Source organism: Monodon monoceros, unplaced genomic scaffold (genome assembly GCF_005190385.1).
Source record: "Monodon monoceros isolate NGI ecotype Baffin Bay Population unplaced genomic scaffold, NGI_Narwhal_1 Super_Scaffold_18, whole genome shotgun sequence".
In the NCBI taxonomy this organism is placed as follows: domain Eukaryota; kingdom Metazoa; phylum Chordata; class Mammalia; order Artiodactyla; family Monodontidae; genus Monodon; species Monodon monoceros.
In genome coordinates, this window is record NW_021703774.1 from 167,806,491 (window position 1) to 167,827,712 (window position 21,222).

At 55.2% G+C, this 21,222-nt stretch overlaps 1 protein-coding gene across 10 annotated transcripts in view; it reads right to left on the bottom strand.

Moving 5' to 3' along the window:
- Window positions 1–21,222, bottom strand: part of ARHGEF10L (Rho guanine nucleotide exchange factor 10 like) — a 178,611-nt gene that overhangs the window by 4,705 nt on the left and 152,684 nt on the right. For all 10 annotated transcript variants that reach the window (XM_029228733.1, XM_029228728.1, XM_029228729.1 and 7 more), the window contains one exon: window positions 7,360–7,534. In XM_029228733.1, the coding sequence (XP_029084566.1) occupies window positions 7,360–7,534 (175 nt within the window). The remainder of the gene's footprint in view (window positions 1–7,359; window positions 7,535–21,222) is intronic.

The window sequence follows — 21,222 nt, forward strand, 5'->3', positions numbered from 1 at the left end:
CGGGGGGGGGGGGGGGGGGCAGTGGATGGGGGCCACGGCAGGTGAGAAAACGGCACAGTCTGGGCTCCTCTCCTGAGATAAGCAAGAAGCTAGACAGGGTTGTGATTAAGATCTGGGGCTTGGGAGGCTAACCCGGCTGGGGTCTGGCCCCTGGGTCCCCCAGCTGAGGGTTCCCCCGATGCAGCTTCAGTTTCCTCCTCTGTAAAGCGGGGCTGCCTTGAGGATGCTATGAGGGAAGGCCACGGTACTGGCCCACGTGAGCATGGCTGGCTTATCTTGGCACAAGGTGTGCACTAAGGGCCGCCCGTGCCAGGGACACAGCTGGCCAGCTGGGGAGTGAAGGGAGGCCTGGGAAAGTGGGGGTTTGAGGGTGAAGCAGATGGTGCAGACGGGATGCGTGGGGAGGGGTCCAGGTGAGTTGGCAGTCTGTTGCAGCCCCTTGGTTTCCAGCCCGGGCTTAACATCTTGCCCACACGGGCCCTTCCTTTGGCGAGGGCAGTGTGCCCTGCAGCCCCTGGTCCCAGCAGTGAAACGGGCACTCAGTGTCAGGCGCTAGCACGTTTCTGGTGCCAGTCCAGCTCAGTCCTCACCCGGCTATCCCCGGGGCTGTCTCTTCCTTTTAGTGAGAACAGCAATAGCAGGGAAGGCGGGTCCCCCTGCTCTTCACAGGGAGGAAGCACAGTACGGGCTGCACAGCATGGTGACTGCGAGCACAGCTGCGGGGCCAGGCGCTGGGTTCAAACCCCAGCTCTGCTACTTCCTGCCTCCATGTCCCGGGGCCAGAAACAAAACCTGTCTGTGGCATGGTTCCCTCGCTTGCAAAAGGCGACAATGATGATATTTCAAAGCCTTGTCCTGAGGAGTAAATGAGCCAATGATTGTAAATCACATAATCCAGTGGCTGGTACATGGCACTCACAGGTAGGGGCCGTCTGCCATCCTCGCTGCTGTTCCATTGCTAACAATTCCGGTCAACGGGAATGGGCATGAAGGAGGGGCTGGGAGCCCACTCCTGCCCCTCCAAAGGGCCGTCTCACTTCTGGCCTGAACTCTTCAGCCCAAGGACAGGATTATTCTCTCCTCAAATTCAAAGTCATGCCATGACGTGAAGTGATGCTTAGAACAGGGGGTTCTCGAGCTGGGCATGCATCAGCACCACCAGGAGGGCTGAAAACTGAGGGGCCAACCCCAGAGGTGAGCCCCAAAACTGCATTTCCAGCAGGTTCCCAGGTGATACCGATGCTGCTGGGCCCGGGACCACACTTTGAGAAATACTGCTTTGCAGTTTCCAAAGCACTTCGTATACCTGCCCTAGCCTGACATAAGCCTTGCAACAGCTGAGAGGTACGCAAGACCCAGATGCTGTGCTCATCTTCCAGACAAGGATTTTAAGGTCCAAAGAGGTCACCCAGCTGATGAGTGGGGGGTGGGGAGTGGGCAGGAGCAGAGCTCAGGTCTGCCGCTTCTTACGGCCTGATGCTTTCACTGCCTCTCTACTCGAGCAAATTACCTGAGTTCCATACCTGTAGGTGTATGGGCTTCCTCTGCAGAGCAGAGTCGTGTGGCTCCATGGTCACCCCAGAAGGAAGGTTACTATCTTGGGGTTCACACAGCATTTCCTAACACACTGGTCAATACCATCACCCATCCATTCGCTCGGCACCCCAGCACATCCCCAGGACCTACTGTGTGCAGGACGCTGCACTCGGTGCTGGAGGCACAGGGGGAACCACGCACACAAAGTTCTGCTCCTAAGGAGCAAACATTCTAGAACTTTCTACCATAATGGAAAGGCTCTCTACCACACTGTCCAATTCGGTAACCATTAGCCACATATGGCTACTGACACTTGAAATGTGGCTAGTGGGACTGAGGGGCTGAGTTTGTAATTTCTTTTAATTTTAATTTTAATGGTAGCTACTGTACTAATGCAGCCCTGGGAGGGGAAAGAGGAAAAGAAAACAGAAACAAGGAATATAGCTACTAGGCAGAGGAGTGAAACGGGGCAGTGAGGCAGAGAGTGGGTGGGAGGATGCCGGGGTTTCGTGCCTTACTCTGCTTCCTGGGGGGATGGGGAGGCTGCATCCAATGACAAGGAGGCGGCAGCCACGCCAAGACCCAAGCAAAAGCCCTGGAGGCGGCACGTGCAAAGGCCCTGTGACGAGATGAGCTCGCAGTCTGTGGAGGACTGAGCCAGTGCAGCTTGGGGATGAGGGCTCTACGAGACAACGGGGGGAGGGTCAGAAGAGTGGATGGGCCAGGGCTAGGGCTTTGACTGTTCATTCCGAGCGTGGTGAGGTGCCACTGGCAGGTCTAAGCAGGGGAGTGATGCACCCGGATTTTAGAGGAGCATGTTAGCTGCAATGAGACGGAGGACTGGGGTGATGGGGGGAGCAAGGAGACCAGCAAGGCAGGGATGGTGGCATCTGAGACACGGTGGTGGCAGGGAGATGGTGAGAAACCAACAGGTTAGAGACAGACCTGTTGACAGACTGACGGGGAGCGGGGAGGGGAGAGGAATCAAGGACAGCTCAGAGTTTTTTGTCTCAAGCAGCTGGGTGCATGGCAGTGCTGTGGACCGAGACCAAGGAGGAGCAGGCTTGGAGTAGGAGTCCAAGTTCAATACCGGATGTCGTTTGAGATGCACATTAGATACCCAAGTGGAGCTGTCAGCAGGCAGTGGGATATAGGAGTCTGGCGACGTGATGCAAACTCAGCGAGTCTTATTCATAGTGTTGATTCAATGTGGAAATGGAAGCCACAGTGGGAAAAAAGCCAGTTTGTCAGGGGCTATTTCACAAACAGTATCTGGGTTTGGGGGAGCTGGGACTCTTCCCCACATCCTCATCAATTCAGAGAGTGTAGGCTCCCAACCACTAGGACAGCCTCAGAGGACAGTCCAGCCGTGGGTGATTCCAGCCCTCGTGAAATCAGAAAGTGCAGGAGGCTCGGTCTGTGAGCCCTCTCACGTCACCACCTATCTTCTCTTCTTGGCTCTGCTCAAGGTCTGTAATTCCTCTATTTCTCCCTTTGCTCATTTACTGTTTGCCTTCCCAAATGTAAGCTTCCTGAGGGCAGCAGCTTATCTGTGTCTCAAAGTTGATTCCCCAGCTCCTGGCCGAATACCCTGGTTCACGGTAGACACTCGAAAAGGACCTATGAGTTCAGATCTAGAGAACAAACTAGTGGTTTCCAGTAAGGAGAGGGGCAGGGGGTGGGGCAGGACAGAGGAAGGGGATTAGAAGGTACTAACTACCAGATAGAAAATAAATGTGCTACAAGGATATATCGTGCAACACGCGGAATATAGCCAATATGTCATAGCGACTATAAATGGGGTATAACCTTTAAAAATTGTGAGTCACTATGTTGTACACCGGAAACTTATATTGTAAATCAACTGTACCTCAATAAATATTTTTTAAAAGGACCTGTGAGTAAATGAGTGAATGAGAGAATGAGTGAATGAAAGCAGAGAAGTAAGGACACAGGTGTTGCTGTCACTTACCAGCTGCGTGAATCAACAAGCCACTGTCTCTCATTGTTCAATGAGTATTACAAATGTCCCTTGCTCGATTTTATGATTATTAGCAATATTATATATGTATATATACACAGGGAGTATGTATATAAATATATATGTCTATACACACACTATAATATATACACACAGTTGAGCACAGCTCTTGGCCCATAATATATAATCAAAAAATGGAGGCTATTAGGACAATATTTGTGATTATTAAAAGGACCTAGTCTCTTGGGATCAGCTCCATCAGAGCCAGAAACCCACAAAAATAATAAAAGCCAAGAGAGGGAGCAGTGGCAAATGTTCCATCTCACATGCCCCCCCTCCCTTTTCCAGGGCCCCTGAGATCATTTCCTGATGCCCCTGCCTCCCCTCGGCCCCCACTGGACTGCAGAAACCTGGCAAACGAAAGGAAGGCAGCGAGAAACCAAATGAGATGGCGGAATGGAGAAATGACTTCATCTGCAGACCTCATGCCGAGGCCCTTCCTCCTCCCACTCTGCCTCGAGGAAAAGAACAAGGCCCTTCACAAACAGAACGAAAGGAAAAAAGAAAGTCTAATGGTGGATAAATATTTTATCACAGAGACTTAATGCAGCAGTGTTCAGCTCACCCAAGCCATCTATCTGGAGATATACAACTTTAAAAAGCTCAGGCTCTCAGAGAACATTTTATTAATGACCTGTCTAGTTAAGAGGAGGAGGGAGTTTAGGTTCAAAAATGCATTAATTCCAGTTGGGGACGCGAGTGGAGGAAAGGGGTCGGGGAAAGGAAGCGTGATGAATTTTTAACATGCCCTTAAAACATATCCGCACTTAGAGGAGGAACAAATTTATTAGTAATTACACAATTATTTCATTTGGTGGGATGGGGGAAGAAAAAATACCTAAAAGCCTTTTAAAAATATCTCTAATAAAAGAATTTAAGAATCCTGCTCTTTTCTTCTGCCGGGGCACAGTGTAGGGCGGATTTGATGCCCCCCTCCACCCAGGGCTGGCTCCTCCTGGGCTCACGGTGTCCCGGCCAGCAGGGGCCCGGGCTCCCCAGTGTTAGGAAAGGTCAGGTCTGGGGGAAGGAGGCCCAGGACAGTAACTCCTCGGGACCTTTGGGAAGCCCTGAACGCAGGAAGCTCAGCCTCCACTCTGACGTGTCCAGGGCCCAGCTCCAGGAGGTCGGGCAAGCGGACAGGTGGCTTCTGTCTGTGCCGATGTGGCGGGAGGGGCCCTGACTGGAGGGTTGGGGGGTGATGCACGGCCGAAGGGGACCAGTGCAATGAGGGGCAGGGACTGCCATGAAGATAACGATGGTGGACGATACCATCAGGCACTGGAGCCGGGGACCGTGGGGCGCTGTCCTCCCCGTCTCAGGTAAGGCCCACACCTGCCCTGAGAGGCGGGGACGAAAGGTGGGAGAGGCTCCCCACTTGCTTCCGGTCACAGAGCTGGAAGGCGGCAGAGCCAGGATCCCAGCAGGGCCTGTCTAACTCCGGGCTCTGGTCTGCCCTACGAGCTCTGACTCAGATCTCCGGCCCTCGCTGTACAGATGGGGAAACGGAGGCCCGGGAAGGGGGAGGCCGCCCAGTGAGAGAGCTGTGATTCGGGTCCTGGCTCTGGCCCCTCAGCGGAGTGACCTGAGGCCAGTTATTTAACCTCCTGGGCCTCCGTTTACCTGCTCATGAAAGCCAATGTCCTTTCTTCTTTAAGGGTAACTGCAAAGAACAAGTCAAGACAGTGGACGTGAAAATGCATCTTAAACCCACAGTGGGGTCGGAGTTGTGCAGCGGGAGCCTGCTGGGTTTCCACCTGCAGTGGCTCTGTCCACAAAGCCTGCCTCTGACTGCGTGATCAACTTGATTCTTTCTCTACTCTCCGCCATCCCCACAGATAGACTGAGAAGATGCAAAAGGCCCATAAGATTATCTATTTCTTCCACTGTTCCACTAGCTTGAAATAACTTAGCTATCGGCATAAATGTGGAAATATTTCTGTGATACTGAGAAACTTTTACTGTAGTTAAAATAGATTTACCTCATATATAAATACTATGAAAGACAATGAAACTAAAGCTAAAAAAAGGAAGGAAGGGAGTGAGGGAGAGAGGGAGCGAGGAAGGACCCATAACATAGGTCTCCCAAGCCCCTACCCCAGACCCCAGGAGCAGGTTAGGAAGCCGTTTATTCTCCTCATGGATGCCCCAGACCTAGGCAAGGCGTTTTCCCATGCCTGACGCCATTTATCCTGAGCCAGGAACCACTCTCCGTCCCACAGAGGGACCAGAGGCTCCAGGAAGCAAAGAGACCTGCCAAGACCCGACAGTGGCCAAGCCAGGACTCTGGCCACCTCTGAAAACATCTCTTCCCCTGTTACGACCAGCGGGACTCTGAACTGAGTCCGACCTCATGTGACTCCCTGTCCTGCCTCTGGCCACTTTACCCTGATGAACAAACCTCAGTTTCTGCATCTGTAAAATGGGGACAGTGAGCTCCTGTACGTAAAGCCCTTGGGACCTAGCTCACTGTAGGGCTCCTGGCAGGCTGGCAGCCACTAGGTACTATTGCTGTTGTTGTTGATCTTGTTGTTAGTAACCATTCCCCACTCCACCCCCCTTGGCCGCTTCCAGCCTCTGCCATGGCCCATCTGCCGAGCCCCTCTCACAATCAGCTCTAGGTTCAGCCTGCCACGCCTCTCTGTTTCCCTGGCCCTGGGGCCCTTCGGTGCCCCCAGCTGCTGCACCCAGCCCAGTCGGCTGAGCTTGAACAGGACAGTCCCCACACCCTCCCAGACCAGCCCCGGGTCAGGGCAAGCCAGGCCAAGGCCTGCTAGCCCTGAGGGCTGCTCTAAAGCCCGCTGGGGGTAGGGATGGACCCTGAGCACATGTCTGCCCTGGCTCCCAGCACAGCCCACAGGGATCTGGGCGGCAACTGGGGCAGCAGACAGTATGGGAGATGCCTGGAGCCGATTCTACGGACGCCTCGGCAGATGCCGGGTGGCAGCGGGGGTGCTAGGTGAGCTCAGATCTTAATCCTCTCCGTGGGTCTCACAAACAGCTCTGCAGGAGGAAGCACGGGCCCCAAGGGGATGATGTCCAAGGTCTTCACCCTCCCCTTGCCCCAAACCTGAAGGCAAACTAAGGGGGACAATTGTCTTTCTTTAAAAACCTCTAAGGAGGGCTTCCCTGGTGGCGCAGTGGTTGAGAGTCCGCCTGCCGATGCAGGGGACATGGATATGTGCCCCGGTGCAGGAAGATCCCACATGCCGCGGAGCGGCTGGGCCCGTGAGCCGTGGCCGCTGAGCCTGCGGGTCCGGAGCCTGTGCTCCGCAGCGGGAGAGGCCACAGCGGTGACAGGCCCGTGTACCGCAAAAAATAATAATAAAAAAATAAAAATAGAAACCTCTAAGGAAAGAGACCCTTAGTTGACCTTCTCTCTTTCCCTTTGCCTTATTCTGAAGGTGATTTGAGGCAGAATTGGGTTTTTGGTCAACCTGAGGAGCGGGAGGTATAGATGAGCCTGGCTTCCTGCCCAGCGTGGCTTTTTAGCGGCCGCCTGACTTGGGGGAGTCCCCTGAGCTCAGAGCCTGACTTCCCACGAGCCCCCGTCTGCTGTGCTGTGATGACAGCCAGAAGGGCTTTGGAAGGACAGGCCTGGGTTCAAATCCTGAGCCCACTGCTTCCCCTCTGGGAGGCCCAGTTTTCAAGGCTGACGAAAGGCTGCCTCAAGGGTTAATGAGATGGGCTGGGCTGGCCGTGGAAACTGCTTCCCGGATGTCTGCTCCCTCCCTCCCTTCACAGCCCCAGGACAGCAGGGCATGACGGCCCAGCAGCAGCCTCACCTGGCAGCAGGAAGGTGGTCCTGGTGGCGATGTTGATCTCCTGCAGATGCTCCAGCGTCTCCGTGTGAAAGAGGCGGATGGAGGAGCCGGAGGAGAAGGCCATCCAGACGCCGCTGCCCGCCTTTACCATGTGTGTCACACTCACGGCCGCGTCCTGGTGTGCCTCGAAGCTTTGCTGCGGCGCAGAGGGAAGGCTGTCAGTGCTGGGCGGGGCCGGCCAGCCAAGCATCTGGGAGCCAAGCTAACCTGGCCTCTGCCTGAACCCAAGTCAGAGGGAAGAAACCTCAGAAGCCCGGCAGTGCTGTGTCGGTAAACATTTTAACAACGGGCGGGGGGAACCCTGGTGTGTTGTGTCTGCTGATTCCCGTGGTGTAAATACTTCTAACATGGCCCATCTCAAGCTACCCACGTGACAGCACCGAACGTGGAGCAAGGGAAGACAAGCGCACACCAGGCTCTACCATGACGCTGATGCAAGGGAAAGACAGAGCTGCAAGTCTACGGAAGAGGAAGTGACAGCTTACGTATATTATCTAAAGGTCTGAAGGCGCCAACAGAACAGAACTCTCGGGGAAGGCAGGTGGGTGGTGTGAGCCAAACCCTCATCTTCACTGCAGGGAGGCAAGACATTATGTCCAAAAACTGATAAACCCAGAAACAGTGGAGCACACAACTGAGTCACAAGAAAAGTGCCCGGTGGATTAAAAACAGAACAGGTGAAAGTATTTTCTTCCAGGAAGCAGGACTGGAGACGGGGAGTAGGAAGGGCCTTTCCAGATAAACCATTATGTGCTATTTGATTTTTTCTTTACAGTTTTAAATAAAATTTTGATCTTTAATAAAAAAGGGCTTCCCTGGTGACACAGTGGTTGAGAATCCACCTGCCAATGCAGGGAGACACGGGTTTGAGCCCTGGTCCGGGAAGATCCCACGTGGTGCATAGCAACTAAGCCCATGTGCCACAACTACTGAGCCTGCGCTCTAGAGCCCATGAACCACAACTACTAACGCCCGCGCGCCTAGAGCCCGTGCTCCACAACAAGAGAAGCCACCACGATGAGAAGCCTGCACACAGCAACGAAGAGTGGTCCCCGCTCACCGCAACTAGAGAAAGTCCGTGTGCAGCAACAGAGACCCAACACAGCCAAAAATTAATTAATTAATTAATTTAAGAAAAAAAAAAAACAAAAACTCTTAGAAAGAGAGGAGATAAACATCAGGCTTCCCATCTACTGCCGGAGAAAGTCTAAGTTCCTTAGCTGGGCTTTCCAGGCCTCAGCTCTGCCCCAACTCCCACCTCTCCTGGCAGGCTCCCTATGCTCCAGGCCAACCAGAGCCCGGGCCTGGAGGGCACTCAGGCTGCACTATGCGGCCACACCTCTGCCCTCGAGATGGCCTGTCTGCAGTGTGCACCACCCACTGCCCTCCTGGGAAAAGCTTTTCACCATCCTCAACCGTGAAGCCCACTCCAGCCACCCTTGCACCGGCCACTTCCTCTGCCTGCCACATTCCAGCCTGACAACATCTACTCCACTCTGGCCCTGCTCGGCTGCCTCCCACACCGGTCCAGGCCCGTCAACACCCTCCCTGTTCAGCATAGGGCCCACTGCACAGTGAAATCTGGTCAAAGAGCGAATGGATGGATGCTTGAATTCCAGCCATGACATTGAGTTATTACTTAAACATCGACAACCCCAGCGCACCAGGCTAGATAGAGGCCCAAGCACTGGGGACAGTCAGGTAACTCTGGTGCATCCACCCGGTGGACCGTCCTACATCTATTCAACGTCATGTTTACAGAGACTGTGTGATGAACGTAGAAGAATGTGAATGTTATAGCAGTAATTGCAAAAACAAACAAAAGCAAAAGGCCACATTCAACACTGGGGGAGGGGAAGGGGCAGGAGAGGTGAAACCTGCGCACTGAGGATTATTCCAGGGCCGTACCTGCTGATTTTCCTCCTTTCCAATTGTCTGATTTTCCTTTTTTTTTTTTTTCTTTTTCTATAAAGAGCAGATCTTGGGTGGAAGCCCAGGACAGCAGGAGGTGTTGGCCAGAACATCAATGTGGAATCAGGCCTGTGGTTAAACCTCATTTCCTCAATAACTTCCCAGGTCTGGGCCTCAGTCTCCCCATTTGTAGATGGAGGTTGTCATGGGAGTTATAGGGACTCCTGGGTGAGGGAGAGCTTAGCACAAACCCAGTTCCTAATACGGCCTCATTCATCCAACAGATGTTCTTGAGCCCCTACGATATTCCTGGCGTGGGTCTAGGTGCTGGGAATATAGTGATGAACAAGATAAACAAGGGGCCCACACAGTTAAAACAAATAAAGATTACTCCCAACGGTAAAAATACTGGGTGCCAATAAGATTGGGTGACCAGAGAAAGTCTCTCTAGGAGGTAGTATTTGCCAGAGATAATAAAAATGTGAAGGAATCAGATCTGGGATGTGGGATGGGGGAGGGGAGAGCATGTCAGGCAAAGGGTACAGCAAGTGCAAGAGCCCTGGGGCAGGAATGAACTTGCCGTGTTTGAGAAACAGGAAAGTGGTCAGTGTTGGGGAGCACGGTGGCAAGACAGAGGTGGGACAGGGGGTCAGGGGCCAGATCACACCCGGCAGCCCTGAAGTGCACGGCGAAGAGTTTAGATTGTATTCAAGTGCGGGAGGGGGCTGAGCCTGGTAAGTGACAAGTTCAGGTTTACCTTTGAAAGAAGTTCAGTTCGAGGGCTGTGTGGCAGCGGGCTGGAATTCTGGGCCTCGCATGGGCTTAGCCAGTGACAAGTGGCAATAAAAGGACTCGGTTTCTTTTGCCGCTGTCACACCAGTCCCAGCTCAACCCCAACTCCATCCCCGTTCAAATCACTGGAGGTTTCCCACCGAGATAAAGAAGCTGGGGCAGGGGGCTCTCCATGGGGAGCCAAGCCAATGAACTCAGTGCTCACTCCCGATCAGAACACGGGGCCCAGGCATCCCTGGTGGTGCAGTGGTTAAGAACCCGCCTGCCAGTGCAGGGGACAAGGGTTCGAGCCTTGGTCTAGGAAGATCCTACATGCCGTGGAGCCACTAAGCCCATGCGCCACAACTACTGAGCCTGCGCTCTAGAGTCCGTGCGCCACAACTACTGAGCCCATATGCTGCAACTACTGAAGCCTGTGCGCCTAGAGCCCATGCTCCGCGACAAGAGAAGCCACCGCAGTGAGAAGTCCGCACACCGTAAGGAAGAGTAGACCCCGCCCGCCGCAACTGGGGAAAGTCCGCGCACAGCAACGAAGGCCCAACGCAGCCAAAAATAAATAAATTTTAAAAAAAAAGAGAGAACACGGGGCCCCGTGGAGGGCAAGGCTGTGAGACGGCTGATGAAATGGCTTTTTCTGAGCCAGTCCCTGCAGGCTGAGCTCTGCGGTCCAGGTGGGGTGGCCTGACGGACGGGCTGGGGGGGGCAGGAAAATGCAGGGTCCCAGAGGAAGGGCCCCAGGCTGCTCTTGGGAGGCAGGGTCCCAGCGCGCAGCTAACCCCTGATGGGGGGGCCCCTCGAGCAGAAGCTGCAGCTCCCTCTGGGGCAGGAGTGCCTCATCTCCTTCAAAGTGGGCGCTCCCAGTGGTGAGGAGGGGGTCGCGTATCAGGCCGGGCACACTCAGAGGGCAGGGAGCGATTTCCTCCCTCAGACTGGGGGCTCAGATAGGGCCTCCTGGGGGGGTGTCTCTGTTGCTCCTTCCTTGGCTCCCCTCCTGTGCCCCGGTGAAGGCCCGGGCGCTGGAGGCTCAGCCAGGCAGCCCTGGGATGTGAGAAGAGGCCTGGCCCCCTCACAGCCTCCACAAAGCCGGGCTCAGTCCGTGCAGCGCAGGGCAAGGCGGGGAACGTCCAAGTCTCTGGCCTTTTGCTCCGCAGTCTACTGCCCACTGCCCTGGCAGTGCTGGCCGGCAGCTCCTTTCCGGAGAGGAGCTCCCCTTCAAGGAAAGAAACCGCTGTTGGGGGTGAGGGGTGGTTATCTTCCTGCACCAGCCTGCATTCAGCTTTCCTAAAGGCTCAGACCCAGGCCGAGCCCATGGTTACAACAGGACACCCCCCCGAGGGGGTCCTTGCTGGGAGAGTCCAGCCGAGGAACCACCAACCCCCATCACAGATGAGACCCTGAGGCCGGATCCGCAGTCTCGCAATGCCCGCCGTCAACGAGCAGATGGCTGAACGGATGGGGCAGTGGGATGGGAGGGGCACCCAACGTGCTTGTCTGCAGACTTTTCCAAACACCGGCACGCACGTATTTGCACATGAAAGCACAGACACATAGTAACCAACAGGAAGACGTGCGCAGGCTCACGCACGTGCAACAGACTCCTGCCCGGCTCCCGAAGGAACGTCAGAAGCATTTCCTGCCTCCGGAAAAGCCAAACCGCACTACAACCGAGAGACCTGGGCCCACGGAAAGCTGCACCTGAACCTGCGTGCTGCCGCCAGACTCTCATTAGAAGAGAACTCAGGGCTTCCCTGGCGGCGCAGCGGTCGAGAGTCCGCCTGCCGATGCAGGGGACGCGGGTTCGTGCCCCGGTCCGGGAGGATCCCACATGCCGTGGAGCGGCTGGGCCCATGAGCCATGGCCGCTGAGCCTGCACGTCCGGAGCCTGTGCTCCGCGACGGGAGAGGCCACAACAGTGAGAGGCCCGCGTACCGCAAAAAATAAAAGTCAGCAGAGGACATCCAGGCTCATTTCTCCAGAGGCATAACACGTCTGTCTCCAGGCCCAAAGGGCTTTGCCCAAGGCCGGTGCAAAGCTGCCAAGTCCAATGGTAAGGCGAGTGGGGGTGAGGGCAGGGATAGGTGTGAACAGGGGCAGCTCCAGCCTCCGCCCCTCACTCCTCAGTTATTCCTGGGCTGCCAGGACCCCTCCCCACACCAGGAGCCTGCTGGAGGAAGCCGGGTCTGGGGCACTGGGGCTGGGCCTCCTGGGCACGCAGGGCAGGGGTAGGTGGCACCCTGGCATTGTGGGTCCCCCAGGAGGGCGGAGGGAGCTGAGCACAGCACCCCTGGGTGGGAGCAGGCGGCAGTGAGGCCCAGCCCTGGCTGACACTGGGTTCGGAGCTGACAAGCATACATCTCATTTTGTTTTCCAAACATGGGGTGTTTGCCTGCCCAGAGCCGGGGAGGCTATCAGCTTATCAAGCTCTCCTCTCCTCCCAACCAGGATCAGGTGAAACACTGCCCACCTGGCACCCCAATTCCAGGCCATGGCTCCCCATTCTCACCTCTGGACCCCTCCTCTAAAACCTGGCCAGCCTGGGGGGCCCAGGAGTGGGAGGACCACCTTACCATCTAAGAGGCCTCTACCCCGTGTCCCTGAAGAAGGCCCCCTGCCCCCCTGCACAACCAGCCCAGTCACGCCCCTCCTCTGAGCCCCAGAAGGCCTGATACTTCCTGCCCACTCGGCCCCTATGGTCCAGGCACGGCTATTTACCGGCTGCTTACCTTGCACCAGGAGCTGCTCTGTTAGGATGGTAGTCTGGACGAGAGGTGTGCACACAATGGCCCTCAGGCTACACCAGCCTGCCGCCGGTTTCGGTGAATCTAGTTTTATTGGAACATGGTCACACCCACATAGAAAAGAATCCATTCAAGTAGGTTGGGAACTCACTACACAACCTTGGTCCTTGTTTAAGGACAAAAAGATCCACAGAAAAAATCCTGAACTTTACTTAGTAAACTTGGTGGTGGTAATGGAACAGGCACAGTGATTCTGACACTACACAGCGTGACTGAAGTACCCTGATGTTATTATTGGGAACCAGGGTAAACAGCAAGAGTCAAGTGTAGAGTGAGAAGTTAGGGTAGAGCTCTATGACCTTGGACTTGAATTAGAGGTATCGGTATGAACTTGAGATTTTTCTCCTGGCTCTGTCCACTGAAAGTGTCTGGAAGCAATGACACCCCGGCAGCAGGGAGCACACCACTTCTTGATTTCTAAACACCATTCCCCACGAAAGGGAACCCTGGAGAAATGGCTGATTAGAGCAGGGTAAGTACCAGATGAGCCTAGAGCTTCTCTAGAGGCAGACAAGCAAGGAAGTGCTCAAGAATGATGAGGAAGTGTCCACAGGACCCAGAACCCAGCACAAAGGGGCCCCTGGTGTGCAAATCGGGGACAATTTGAACATCAAAAGTAATAACAATGGTCCTGGATGATAGCACACTGGATTTTAAAAATACTCTTTGAATTTGCAGCAGTAATAAAGGAGGAGGGTTAAGTGGGAGGGGAGGAAACTCCTCTTTAAATAAAGTTCGTAGTGAAAATTCACTGAGGAACAGGGTATTCTCCCATTTTCCAAGAATCCCCCACAGTAATTACAAAGGAAAACTGGTACCTTTACGATGGGGAGACCTGGCAGACCCCCACCTTAACCAAGTGATGAAGGATGGGACCAGCCTGCATTTCCCGCCTCCCCAGGGATTCGATAGGAAGGCATGGCTTCCTACACCGAATCTGGCCAAATACTCCAATCGCATCAGGAGGAAACAATGGGGCAATTCCAGCTGGTGGGACCTATGAAAAGACACTGGCTTGGATCTCTCAAAAAAGTCACTATCATGGAGAGCAAAAAAAAAAAAAAAAAAAAGGAGAGGAATTATTCTAGATTAAAAGGAGACAAAAGAAACATGACAACCAAATGCAACATGTGTTCCCAGCTGGATGCCGGAGGTGGCAATGGGCAGTAGCTATATTTTGAAGACAACTGGGAAAACGGGCCTATGGTCGGTAGATTGATGGGCACGATAATGCTACTGAGGTTATATAAGGGAGCCCAGCTGAAGTATTTACGTATGAAGGGCAATGATGTCTGCAACTAGCTTTTAAGTGAGTTAGCCCCAAAAGGTGTGTGTGTATATGTATAATATGGGAAGAAAATTATGGTAAAATGTTAACAGTTGGTTTACTAGGTGAAGACAATTTGTGCATTCATTGTACTATTCTTTCAACCTCCTGTAGTTTGAAATATTTTAAATTAAAAAGTTGGGAGTCAGGGGAGTAAAGTTATTTTTCAAAAAAAAAGGTTGGGGCTTCCCTGGTGGCGCAGTGGTTGAGAGTCCGCCTGTCGATGCTGGGGACGCGGGTTTCGTGCCCCGGTCCGGGAAGATCCCACACGCCGCGAAGCGGCTGGGCCCGTGAGCCATGGCCGCTGAGCCTGCGCGTCCGGAGCCTGTGCTCCGCAACGGGAGAGGCCACAACAGTGAGAGGCCCTCATACCGCAAAAAAAAAAAAAAAAAAAAAAATGGTTGGTCGCTGGAGGGGAGGGCCCGGGCCTGACTCCCGGCTCCCAGCTCATCTCTGGCAGGGTCACTGGGTCTCCTCTCTCATCTGCCAACGGAGATACAAGGAGAACCTGACTTACGGGGAGCTGGACAGTTCATGGGACGGGGCCAGCACACTGTGAGCGCCCCACGCACGCGGCTGTGGGCAGAAGCGGGTCGGGGAGCAGGGACAAGGCAGCGTCCTGCAGCTGCCCACGAAGCCCCGTCCCCTTCGCCCTCTCCCAGCAGCCTCACAGCAGCCCTGCGGCAGACATTTGCTCAGAGGGTCTCAGGTGAGTAATCCCACCCCAAGTAGTGCTGACACAGCCCAGCCTCAGTCTTACAATATTTATGTGCCTCCAGGTGATGCTTCTGGGCCTGGTTTCCATAAATTCCTGGCGTGAGCAGCTCAGCCCTCAAAGTCATTAGAGCTGCGATAACGCCACGGAGCCGGGAAGGGATGCCGGGGCCTTCGGGGGCCAGGGGCTGCCAAGGAAACGGCAGGAGGCTACTGCTCGCTGGGCACCTACTGTGTGCCAGGCTCGCTGGGCACCTACTGTGTGCCAGGCCATGCCACATCTGGTATTTCATCTTCCCAGAGGCCTTCACGAAAGAAGAGGGAAAGAGCTCAGAAGGGGACACGATGAGCCCAGGTGACCCGCCAGACAGGGGCAGAGTTGGGGTGTGGGCCTGACCTGTGGACTCCAAGCTCCAGGCTTGCCCCCGACACCTTCATGCCAAGCTCCCCAGCAGGGTGTGGGCGTGAAGGGGCTCTTGCCTCCTACTCGCTGCTCGGTCACCACAACGAGCTGGCCTGGGAGGCCCGGTCATGGGCCAAGGGACCATCCACGGAGCGCTCACCAGCACTTTGCCAGCTCTGGCTCCGCTTAGTATCCCTGCAACCTGGGATGAAGACACCACCCTTCCATCCTCACCTAACAGGCAGGATGCCGACGCTTCGAGAAAGCGGCGTGGGGTCACTCTGCCAGCCAGGGGACAGGCTGAGGATTGAGACCCAGAGGTCATGCTCCAAGCCGCTGCACTGGGCAGGCAGAGGCAGTCTTTTAAAGACAATTAGGACACAACTCCCTTCCCTTATCTATCTGATTCTTACCAACATTTTACAGCTGAGAAAACAAATTGAGAGGCTGAGTGCCGTTCACAAAGTCACTGTGCTTGGAAAATGGGGGGAAAGCCAGGATTCCAGCTTAGAGTGACCCACTCGTCCCAGTTTGCCCAGAGAGACCCCAGTTGTAGCACTGGAAGTCCAACTCCTTGTCTGGACGAAACGGGACAGTTGGTCACCCTAATGGGACTCCAAAGCCTGCATGTGACCTCTCAGCCATGGACAGACATCTCTGTGGGGCTCCGTCCAAAGCTTAACACTCTGCCTTCAGAATCGGACCTGGTCAAGGCCAAGGGGATGGTGTGCCGGCGGGGAGGCGTAAGGTGTGGCATCCACCTCTACCTCTTACCAGCAAGTCAGTTGACACCTCTGGGTCTCAGTTTACTCATCTGTAAAGTGGGGGCGAGGCCATTCTTGTCTAGCAAGAGACTTAATTGGGTGCTGGGCTCTCCTGGCTCAGGGCCACCCCGGGAACCTAGAAGGGACAGAGGGAAGGATGACGTCTCTGCCCTAAGAGTGATAGCCGGTCCCAAACTTGTCTTCAACAACCCATTTTGGAATTGATTGTGCAAAATTTGGTGTGTTTGGTGCATTTTTCTAGAAAGATGATCAATAGTTTTTGCCAACATCTCAAAAGAGTCTGTAAACCACTCTTGCCCCCCGCCGCCAAGTTTAAAATTCCTGCACTGAAGCTTCTTTATCACTAGGCACTTAAGGAGGTGGGCACAGACCCTCCTTGCCACCCACCACACCCAGAGCAAGGCCCACAGAAACCGTCACTGCAGGGATGGTTGTCCTGCTGTGGCCACACCAACGTTTTGTCTTTGAAAACAAAACTTCAATATCCCGTAATAAACTACAGTGGAAAAGAAAACAAAGCAACCAACCAAAAAAAACTAAACCAAACTGACATCCACCTGTGCATCTGGCTGAAAAACATCTCAAAGTGTGGGCTATAGATATTCTCCTCATTAGTCCTATTTAATTTCCTTCTGTTTTCTTCAATTATACAAGCCAGCACATGCAGTGCAGACACCTGAGGAGGGAGCCGGACTGCCGGCCACCTGGGGCCACCGAGCACCCTGGCTGTGGGTCTGCTCCAGCCTTGCTCTGGACTAGCAGGTGCCGGGCTGCACCGGGGTCTGCCTGGTGCCTGTCCCTTTCCAGCACCACAGGGACCCCGGTGAAGACCAAGCAGGAGAGCCGGGGACGTGTAGCTCGGCACCTGTGTGCATCTGGGCTGCGCTCACCACAGCTCAGCTCAACTCTGGGAGCCCCCGCCGGCCCCGAGATTTGGTGGGACTGCGGAGCCTCTGGTCAGATGAGGAAACCGAGACTCAGAAGGGGAGTGGCCTGTCCTGGAAGTAGTGGGGCCGAGCTCGGCTGCCTGGCTCACCTTCGGTGTGACATCACTGTGGCCTGAGGTCATCTTGTCACCTGCCTCCTGCTTTTGAGAGGTATTGAGGCCATGGGCTCAGGACCAGACCATCAGGGTCTGGGTCCCAGTTCCACCACTTCCTGCCTCGGTTTCCTCAACTTTAAAAGGGGGGGTAATGAGGTGACCACCGGCATAAAACTGTTGTGAAGGTTATACGGGTCGCTACTCACAAAGAGCTTGGACCAGCCTCTAGGTGAGTCTCGATAAGCGTTAACTCATGAGGGGGGGGGTCTCTGTCAGCCCCGTGACCCCCTCACCACACCCACACCAGAGCGGCAGGTCCATGGGGGTGGGGGCCGCTGCTGGAGCCCAGGGCCCTGCACAAGGACTGGAGCCCCAGCCAGTGCAACACCTGAGCTGGGGGCTGGAAGAGCCAGGGAAGAGGCAGCCTGGGTGGTCAGGCTGAAGCAGGGTCAGGTGTGATGGAGCTTTGCTCTAGAAAGAACCCCCGTGGTGGCTCAGCATTGCTTTCCAGCTCCAAGGGGCAGATGGCATTACACCTGCCGACCCTGCCCCGAGCGAGCCTGTGTGGTGCAATTCCAGGCACCCACCCAGCCCTCCATGGCCCCCACCCCTTCACACGGAATCTGCTCAGCACCTGTGGCACCTGCTTAACCAGAGGGGGGCCTCCTGCCTCGTGACGGCCTGGACTCCAGATTCCCCTTGGGCTCAGCAGCAGAGGTGAGCAGGCTTGGCCAAGGCGTCTTCCCTGCCATCCCGCTCAGGGCACGAGTGAAAGGCTCTGCGGAGGACCAGGCGCAGATCCACACCCAAGGCGCTGGGGAGCTGTGGCAGCCATGTGAGAGATCAGGGTGACTGTCCAGAGCGGGTGGGAGCTGGGGATGGGGCCAGGGGATAACGGAGAGGGGGGATTGATTCCAGGCTTGACCCAGGCCCTCAGGTCCCAACAGGGTGCCGTCAACACTCTCAGATCACAGACGAGGGCCTGTACGACATTAATATACTCGACCTATTTCCCTCTCTCTCGTGTGCACGACCCATGTGCACTCACATGCACATGTGCTCGCGAACACAGGCACTGGAGTCACAAGCACCCTGAGATCTGGGCTCCACCACCTACTGGGGGAGAGGGGTCCCTGTGATCCTGAGCGGGTCCTGTAGTCACCATAAAACAGCGGCTGACACCTGCCCGCCCTGCTGACTCCTCACCGGGCAGAGAGCCCTGGGAGTTTTACGTACATCACGCCGCTCAGTCCTGAGGTAGGTTCTGTAATTATCCCCATTTTATAGGTGGGTAAACTGAGGCAATAGGTGGTGGAGCTGGGGGTCGAAACCAACCAACATGGCTCCCGGGTCCACACTGACCATCAGCTGTGCCTGCTCAGAACACAGCAGGGGCAGCCGGCAACGCGTCTCAAGGTTCCCACCAGGCAGACCCTCCCCCAGCCCAGCGGCCAGGCTTGCGAAGGCCATGACACAACCACCGCGTGTACCCTAAGCACCGGGCACTGGCCTAAACCTCTCCCGCTGTGACCCCTCCCAGCCTCCACTGTATTAAGGGCCAGCCCAAGGCCTGACATTCCGTGGGTCCGTCCGTGGCTCTCTGTGTTTTTGCCAAACCCCAGGGGATTGGACAACTGCTGCTATGGTGTCCCCATCCCTAATCCTGCAGCAGGGCTCAGAGGGGAGAGTAACCATGGTGGAGGGGAGGACAGACTGACAGCCAGAGATGCTGGGGGACAGAGGCTCAGAAGACAGAGGACTGCCCACTCCCCACACCTCACCCCCAGCGCCATCGTCTGCCCCTGCCCCATCTCCAGTCCCAGTCTGTTCTCTCTCCAACGTCCCCTCCCATCTGCCTTCCCTCTACCGTCTCCCTTTTCTCCTCCATGGTTTCACAGAACCTGTTCCCTGAGCCGACAGCTTCAAACAATTTTTTCTTTAACCGTGAAATCCTTTCATCAGCCTAAATCTTCCAGGACGGGGGGAAACCAAACATCAGAGACAAGAAAGCCCTGAGCTCTTCTTGGTGAGGAGAGAGGAAGCCTGGAGCCCAGCCCCTTAGCCACCCAAGTCCCACAGGACGTCCCTTGAGATATGTCCCCACAACCCCCAGACCCCAGAGCAGAGGCAGCAACCATGGCCCTGGACCACTTCTGACCCATCGGTGCCCCCCCCAGGAAAGGAGCCCCACGGGATCCCCAAATCCACCCCCCACATTCTATCCTTCATAAGCTTCCTGAAAGGAAGACGTTCTGAACATCTAACCTCAATTCTTCAGGCTACTAGAAAACACTTGCACTCCTTTGGAACTTGTTACTTTCCTCCTGGGAAGTCTCCACAACCTTTAGAAAGTCGAGTTCTCGAGTTTCACCTGCCAACTTTTAATTAAAGAAAGAAAAACAGGATGACAACAATAAAAATGACACACACACTGAAAAAAATTCAGAGAAAACTGCTGAACTGAGCTGACTCCATGGAGTGTCATGACTCCTGATCCACAAGCTTGGGTGACCTGAACACCAGGGCTCTGGGCCTTGGAGTCTCCCTGGACGCCCGAGGACTTGGTGCATCTTCCCACGCCCACACCAATTTGCATACCATTACCCAAGAATCCCTGCGCCTGGATTTCGCTTTTGCAAATTCCCACCTGTTTCGTGTCATAAATAAGATAGGAGACAGAAAACTAATACAGCCCAGTGATGCATTATTCATGCCACGTCACACTGTTATGATAGAGTTACAACAGCTAACACATGCAAACTAAGTTTGGGCACTAAACGTGAAAATTAAGGCTGGGGAGGGCGGGTGTGCTTGGGACGGGCAGGGGGCTATCTGGGGTCTGTTGGTGTCCAGGGAACCAGAGAAGTTTCTCCTCTGGCGTGCTTAATGACAAAAAGCATGAGTTCCGGTATCAGAAGCCAGCACCCAGGCACCGGGGTGGTGGCAGGGGACGGAGCAGTCGGGGCAGACGATGCTGGAACCCCTACAAGGCGGGACTATTGACAACACGCACTTGGGAAAGCACCCGTGCTCAGCACCGAGCTCTGGAGCTGGTCAGCTCTTCTTTCCACCCTGGCCACATGCTCCTTACACGCTTAGATCCACCACAGACAGAGCCCACTTCCCTGATGGAAACTTCTTCTCTCGCCACAACCTTTCACTGAGCACCCACTATACATCAGCCTGGTCTTGGCACCAGGAATGTGCTGGGAGCCCGCCAGGCACGGTCCTGCCCTACAGGGCCTCGATCTGGCGAATCTGATAATCGTGGCAAGTGCTGTGGAGAAGGGCCCAGTGCCGGTGCTGTGACCCAGTGCACATGGATGAGGGGCCAGACAGGCTTCTCCAAGGTGGGGCGCCGGGGCCCAATGAGAAACAGCTGACCCGATTAACCCTCACAACAGCCCTGTGGAGTGGGAGCCGGGCCCACGGCCCAAGCCGGACGTATCTTGCCCTGTGTTCTGGCACTTTCCAGGTGGGGCTGGGGGAGCCTTGGCCCCAGGCCTGTACTTCTGCAATCACACCCAGGAGGTCCTGGGAAGAAAGGGGGTTGCCTTGGAAACGCCTCAAGGCCGGCGCAGGGGCGAGTCAGAGGTGGGACCTGGGCCCTCGTGTGACACAGCTGTCCTACCCGCATCTGTCCCACCTGCCGAGTCCCTCTGCCCAGCGGTGGTGGCTGCTATCGAGTAGGACCCACCCCTCCCAGCCTCAAGACCCTCTGACCAGCCCTTTCCCCAAATTCCTTCCCACCTCTTTTCTGGTGTAGCCTCCCGGCCTGCTTCCTCCAAGGCACTTCTCCATCTGGCACCAGCGCCCCAAACCTCCTCCCGCCCAGATTTTCAAACATGTAAGGCAGCAGCCAGCCCCCATCTCAACCCACCCAACAGAGGAGGGGGTCCCTGCACGCTCCCACCAGCACCGGCTGAGAAGCTGGTGCAGCGCCCAGCCCTGGGATGCGCTGGTGAACAAAACAGACCAGGTCCCGTTTTCGTCTGTTTATGGCCGGGTGGGTGCAGAGGGACAACAACAGTCCTGGAGACAATTTCAGACAG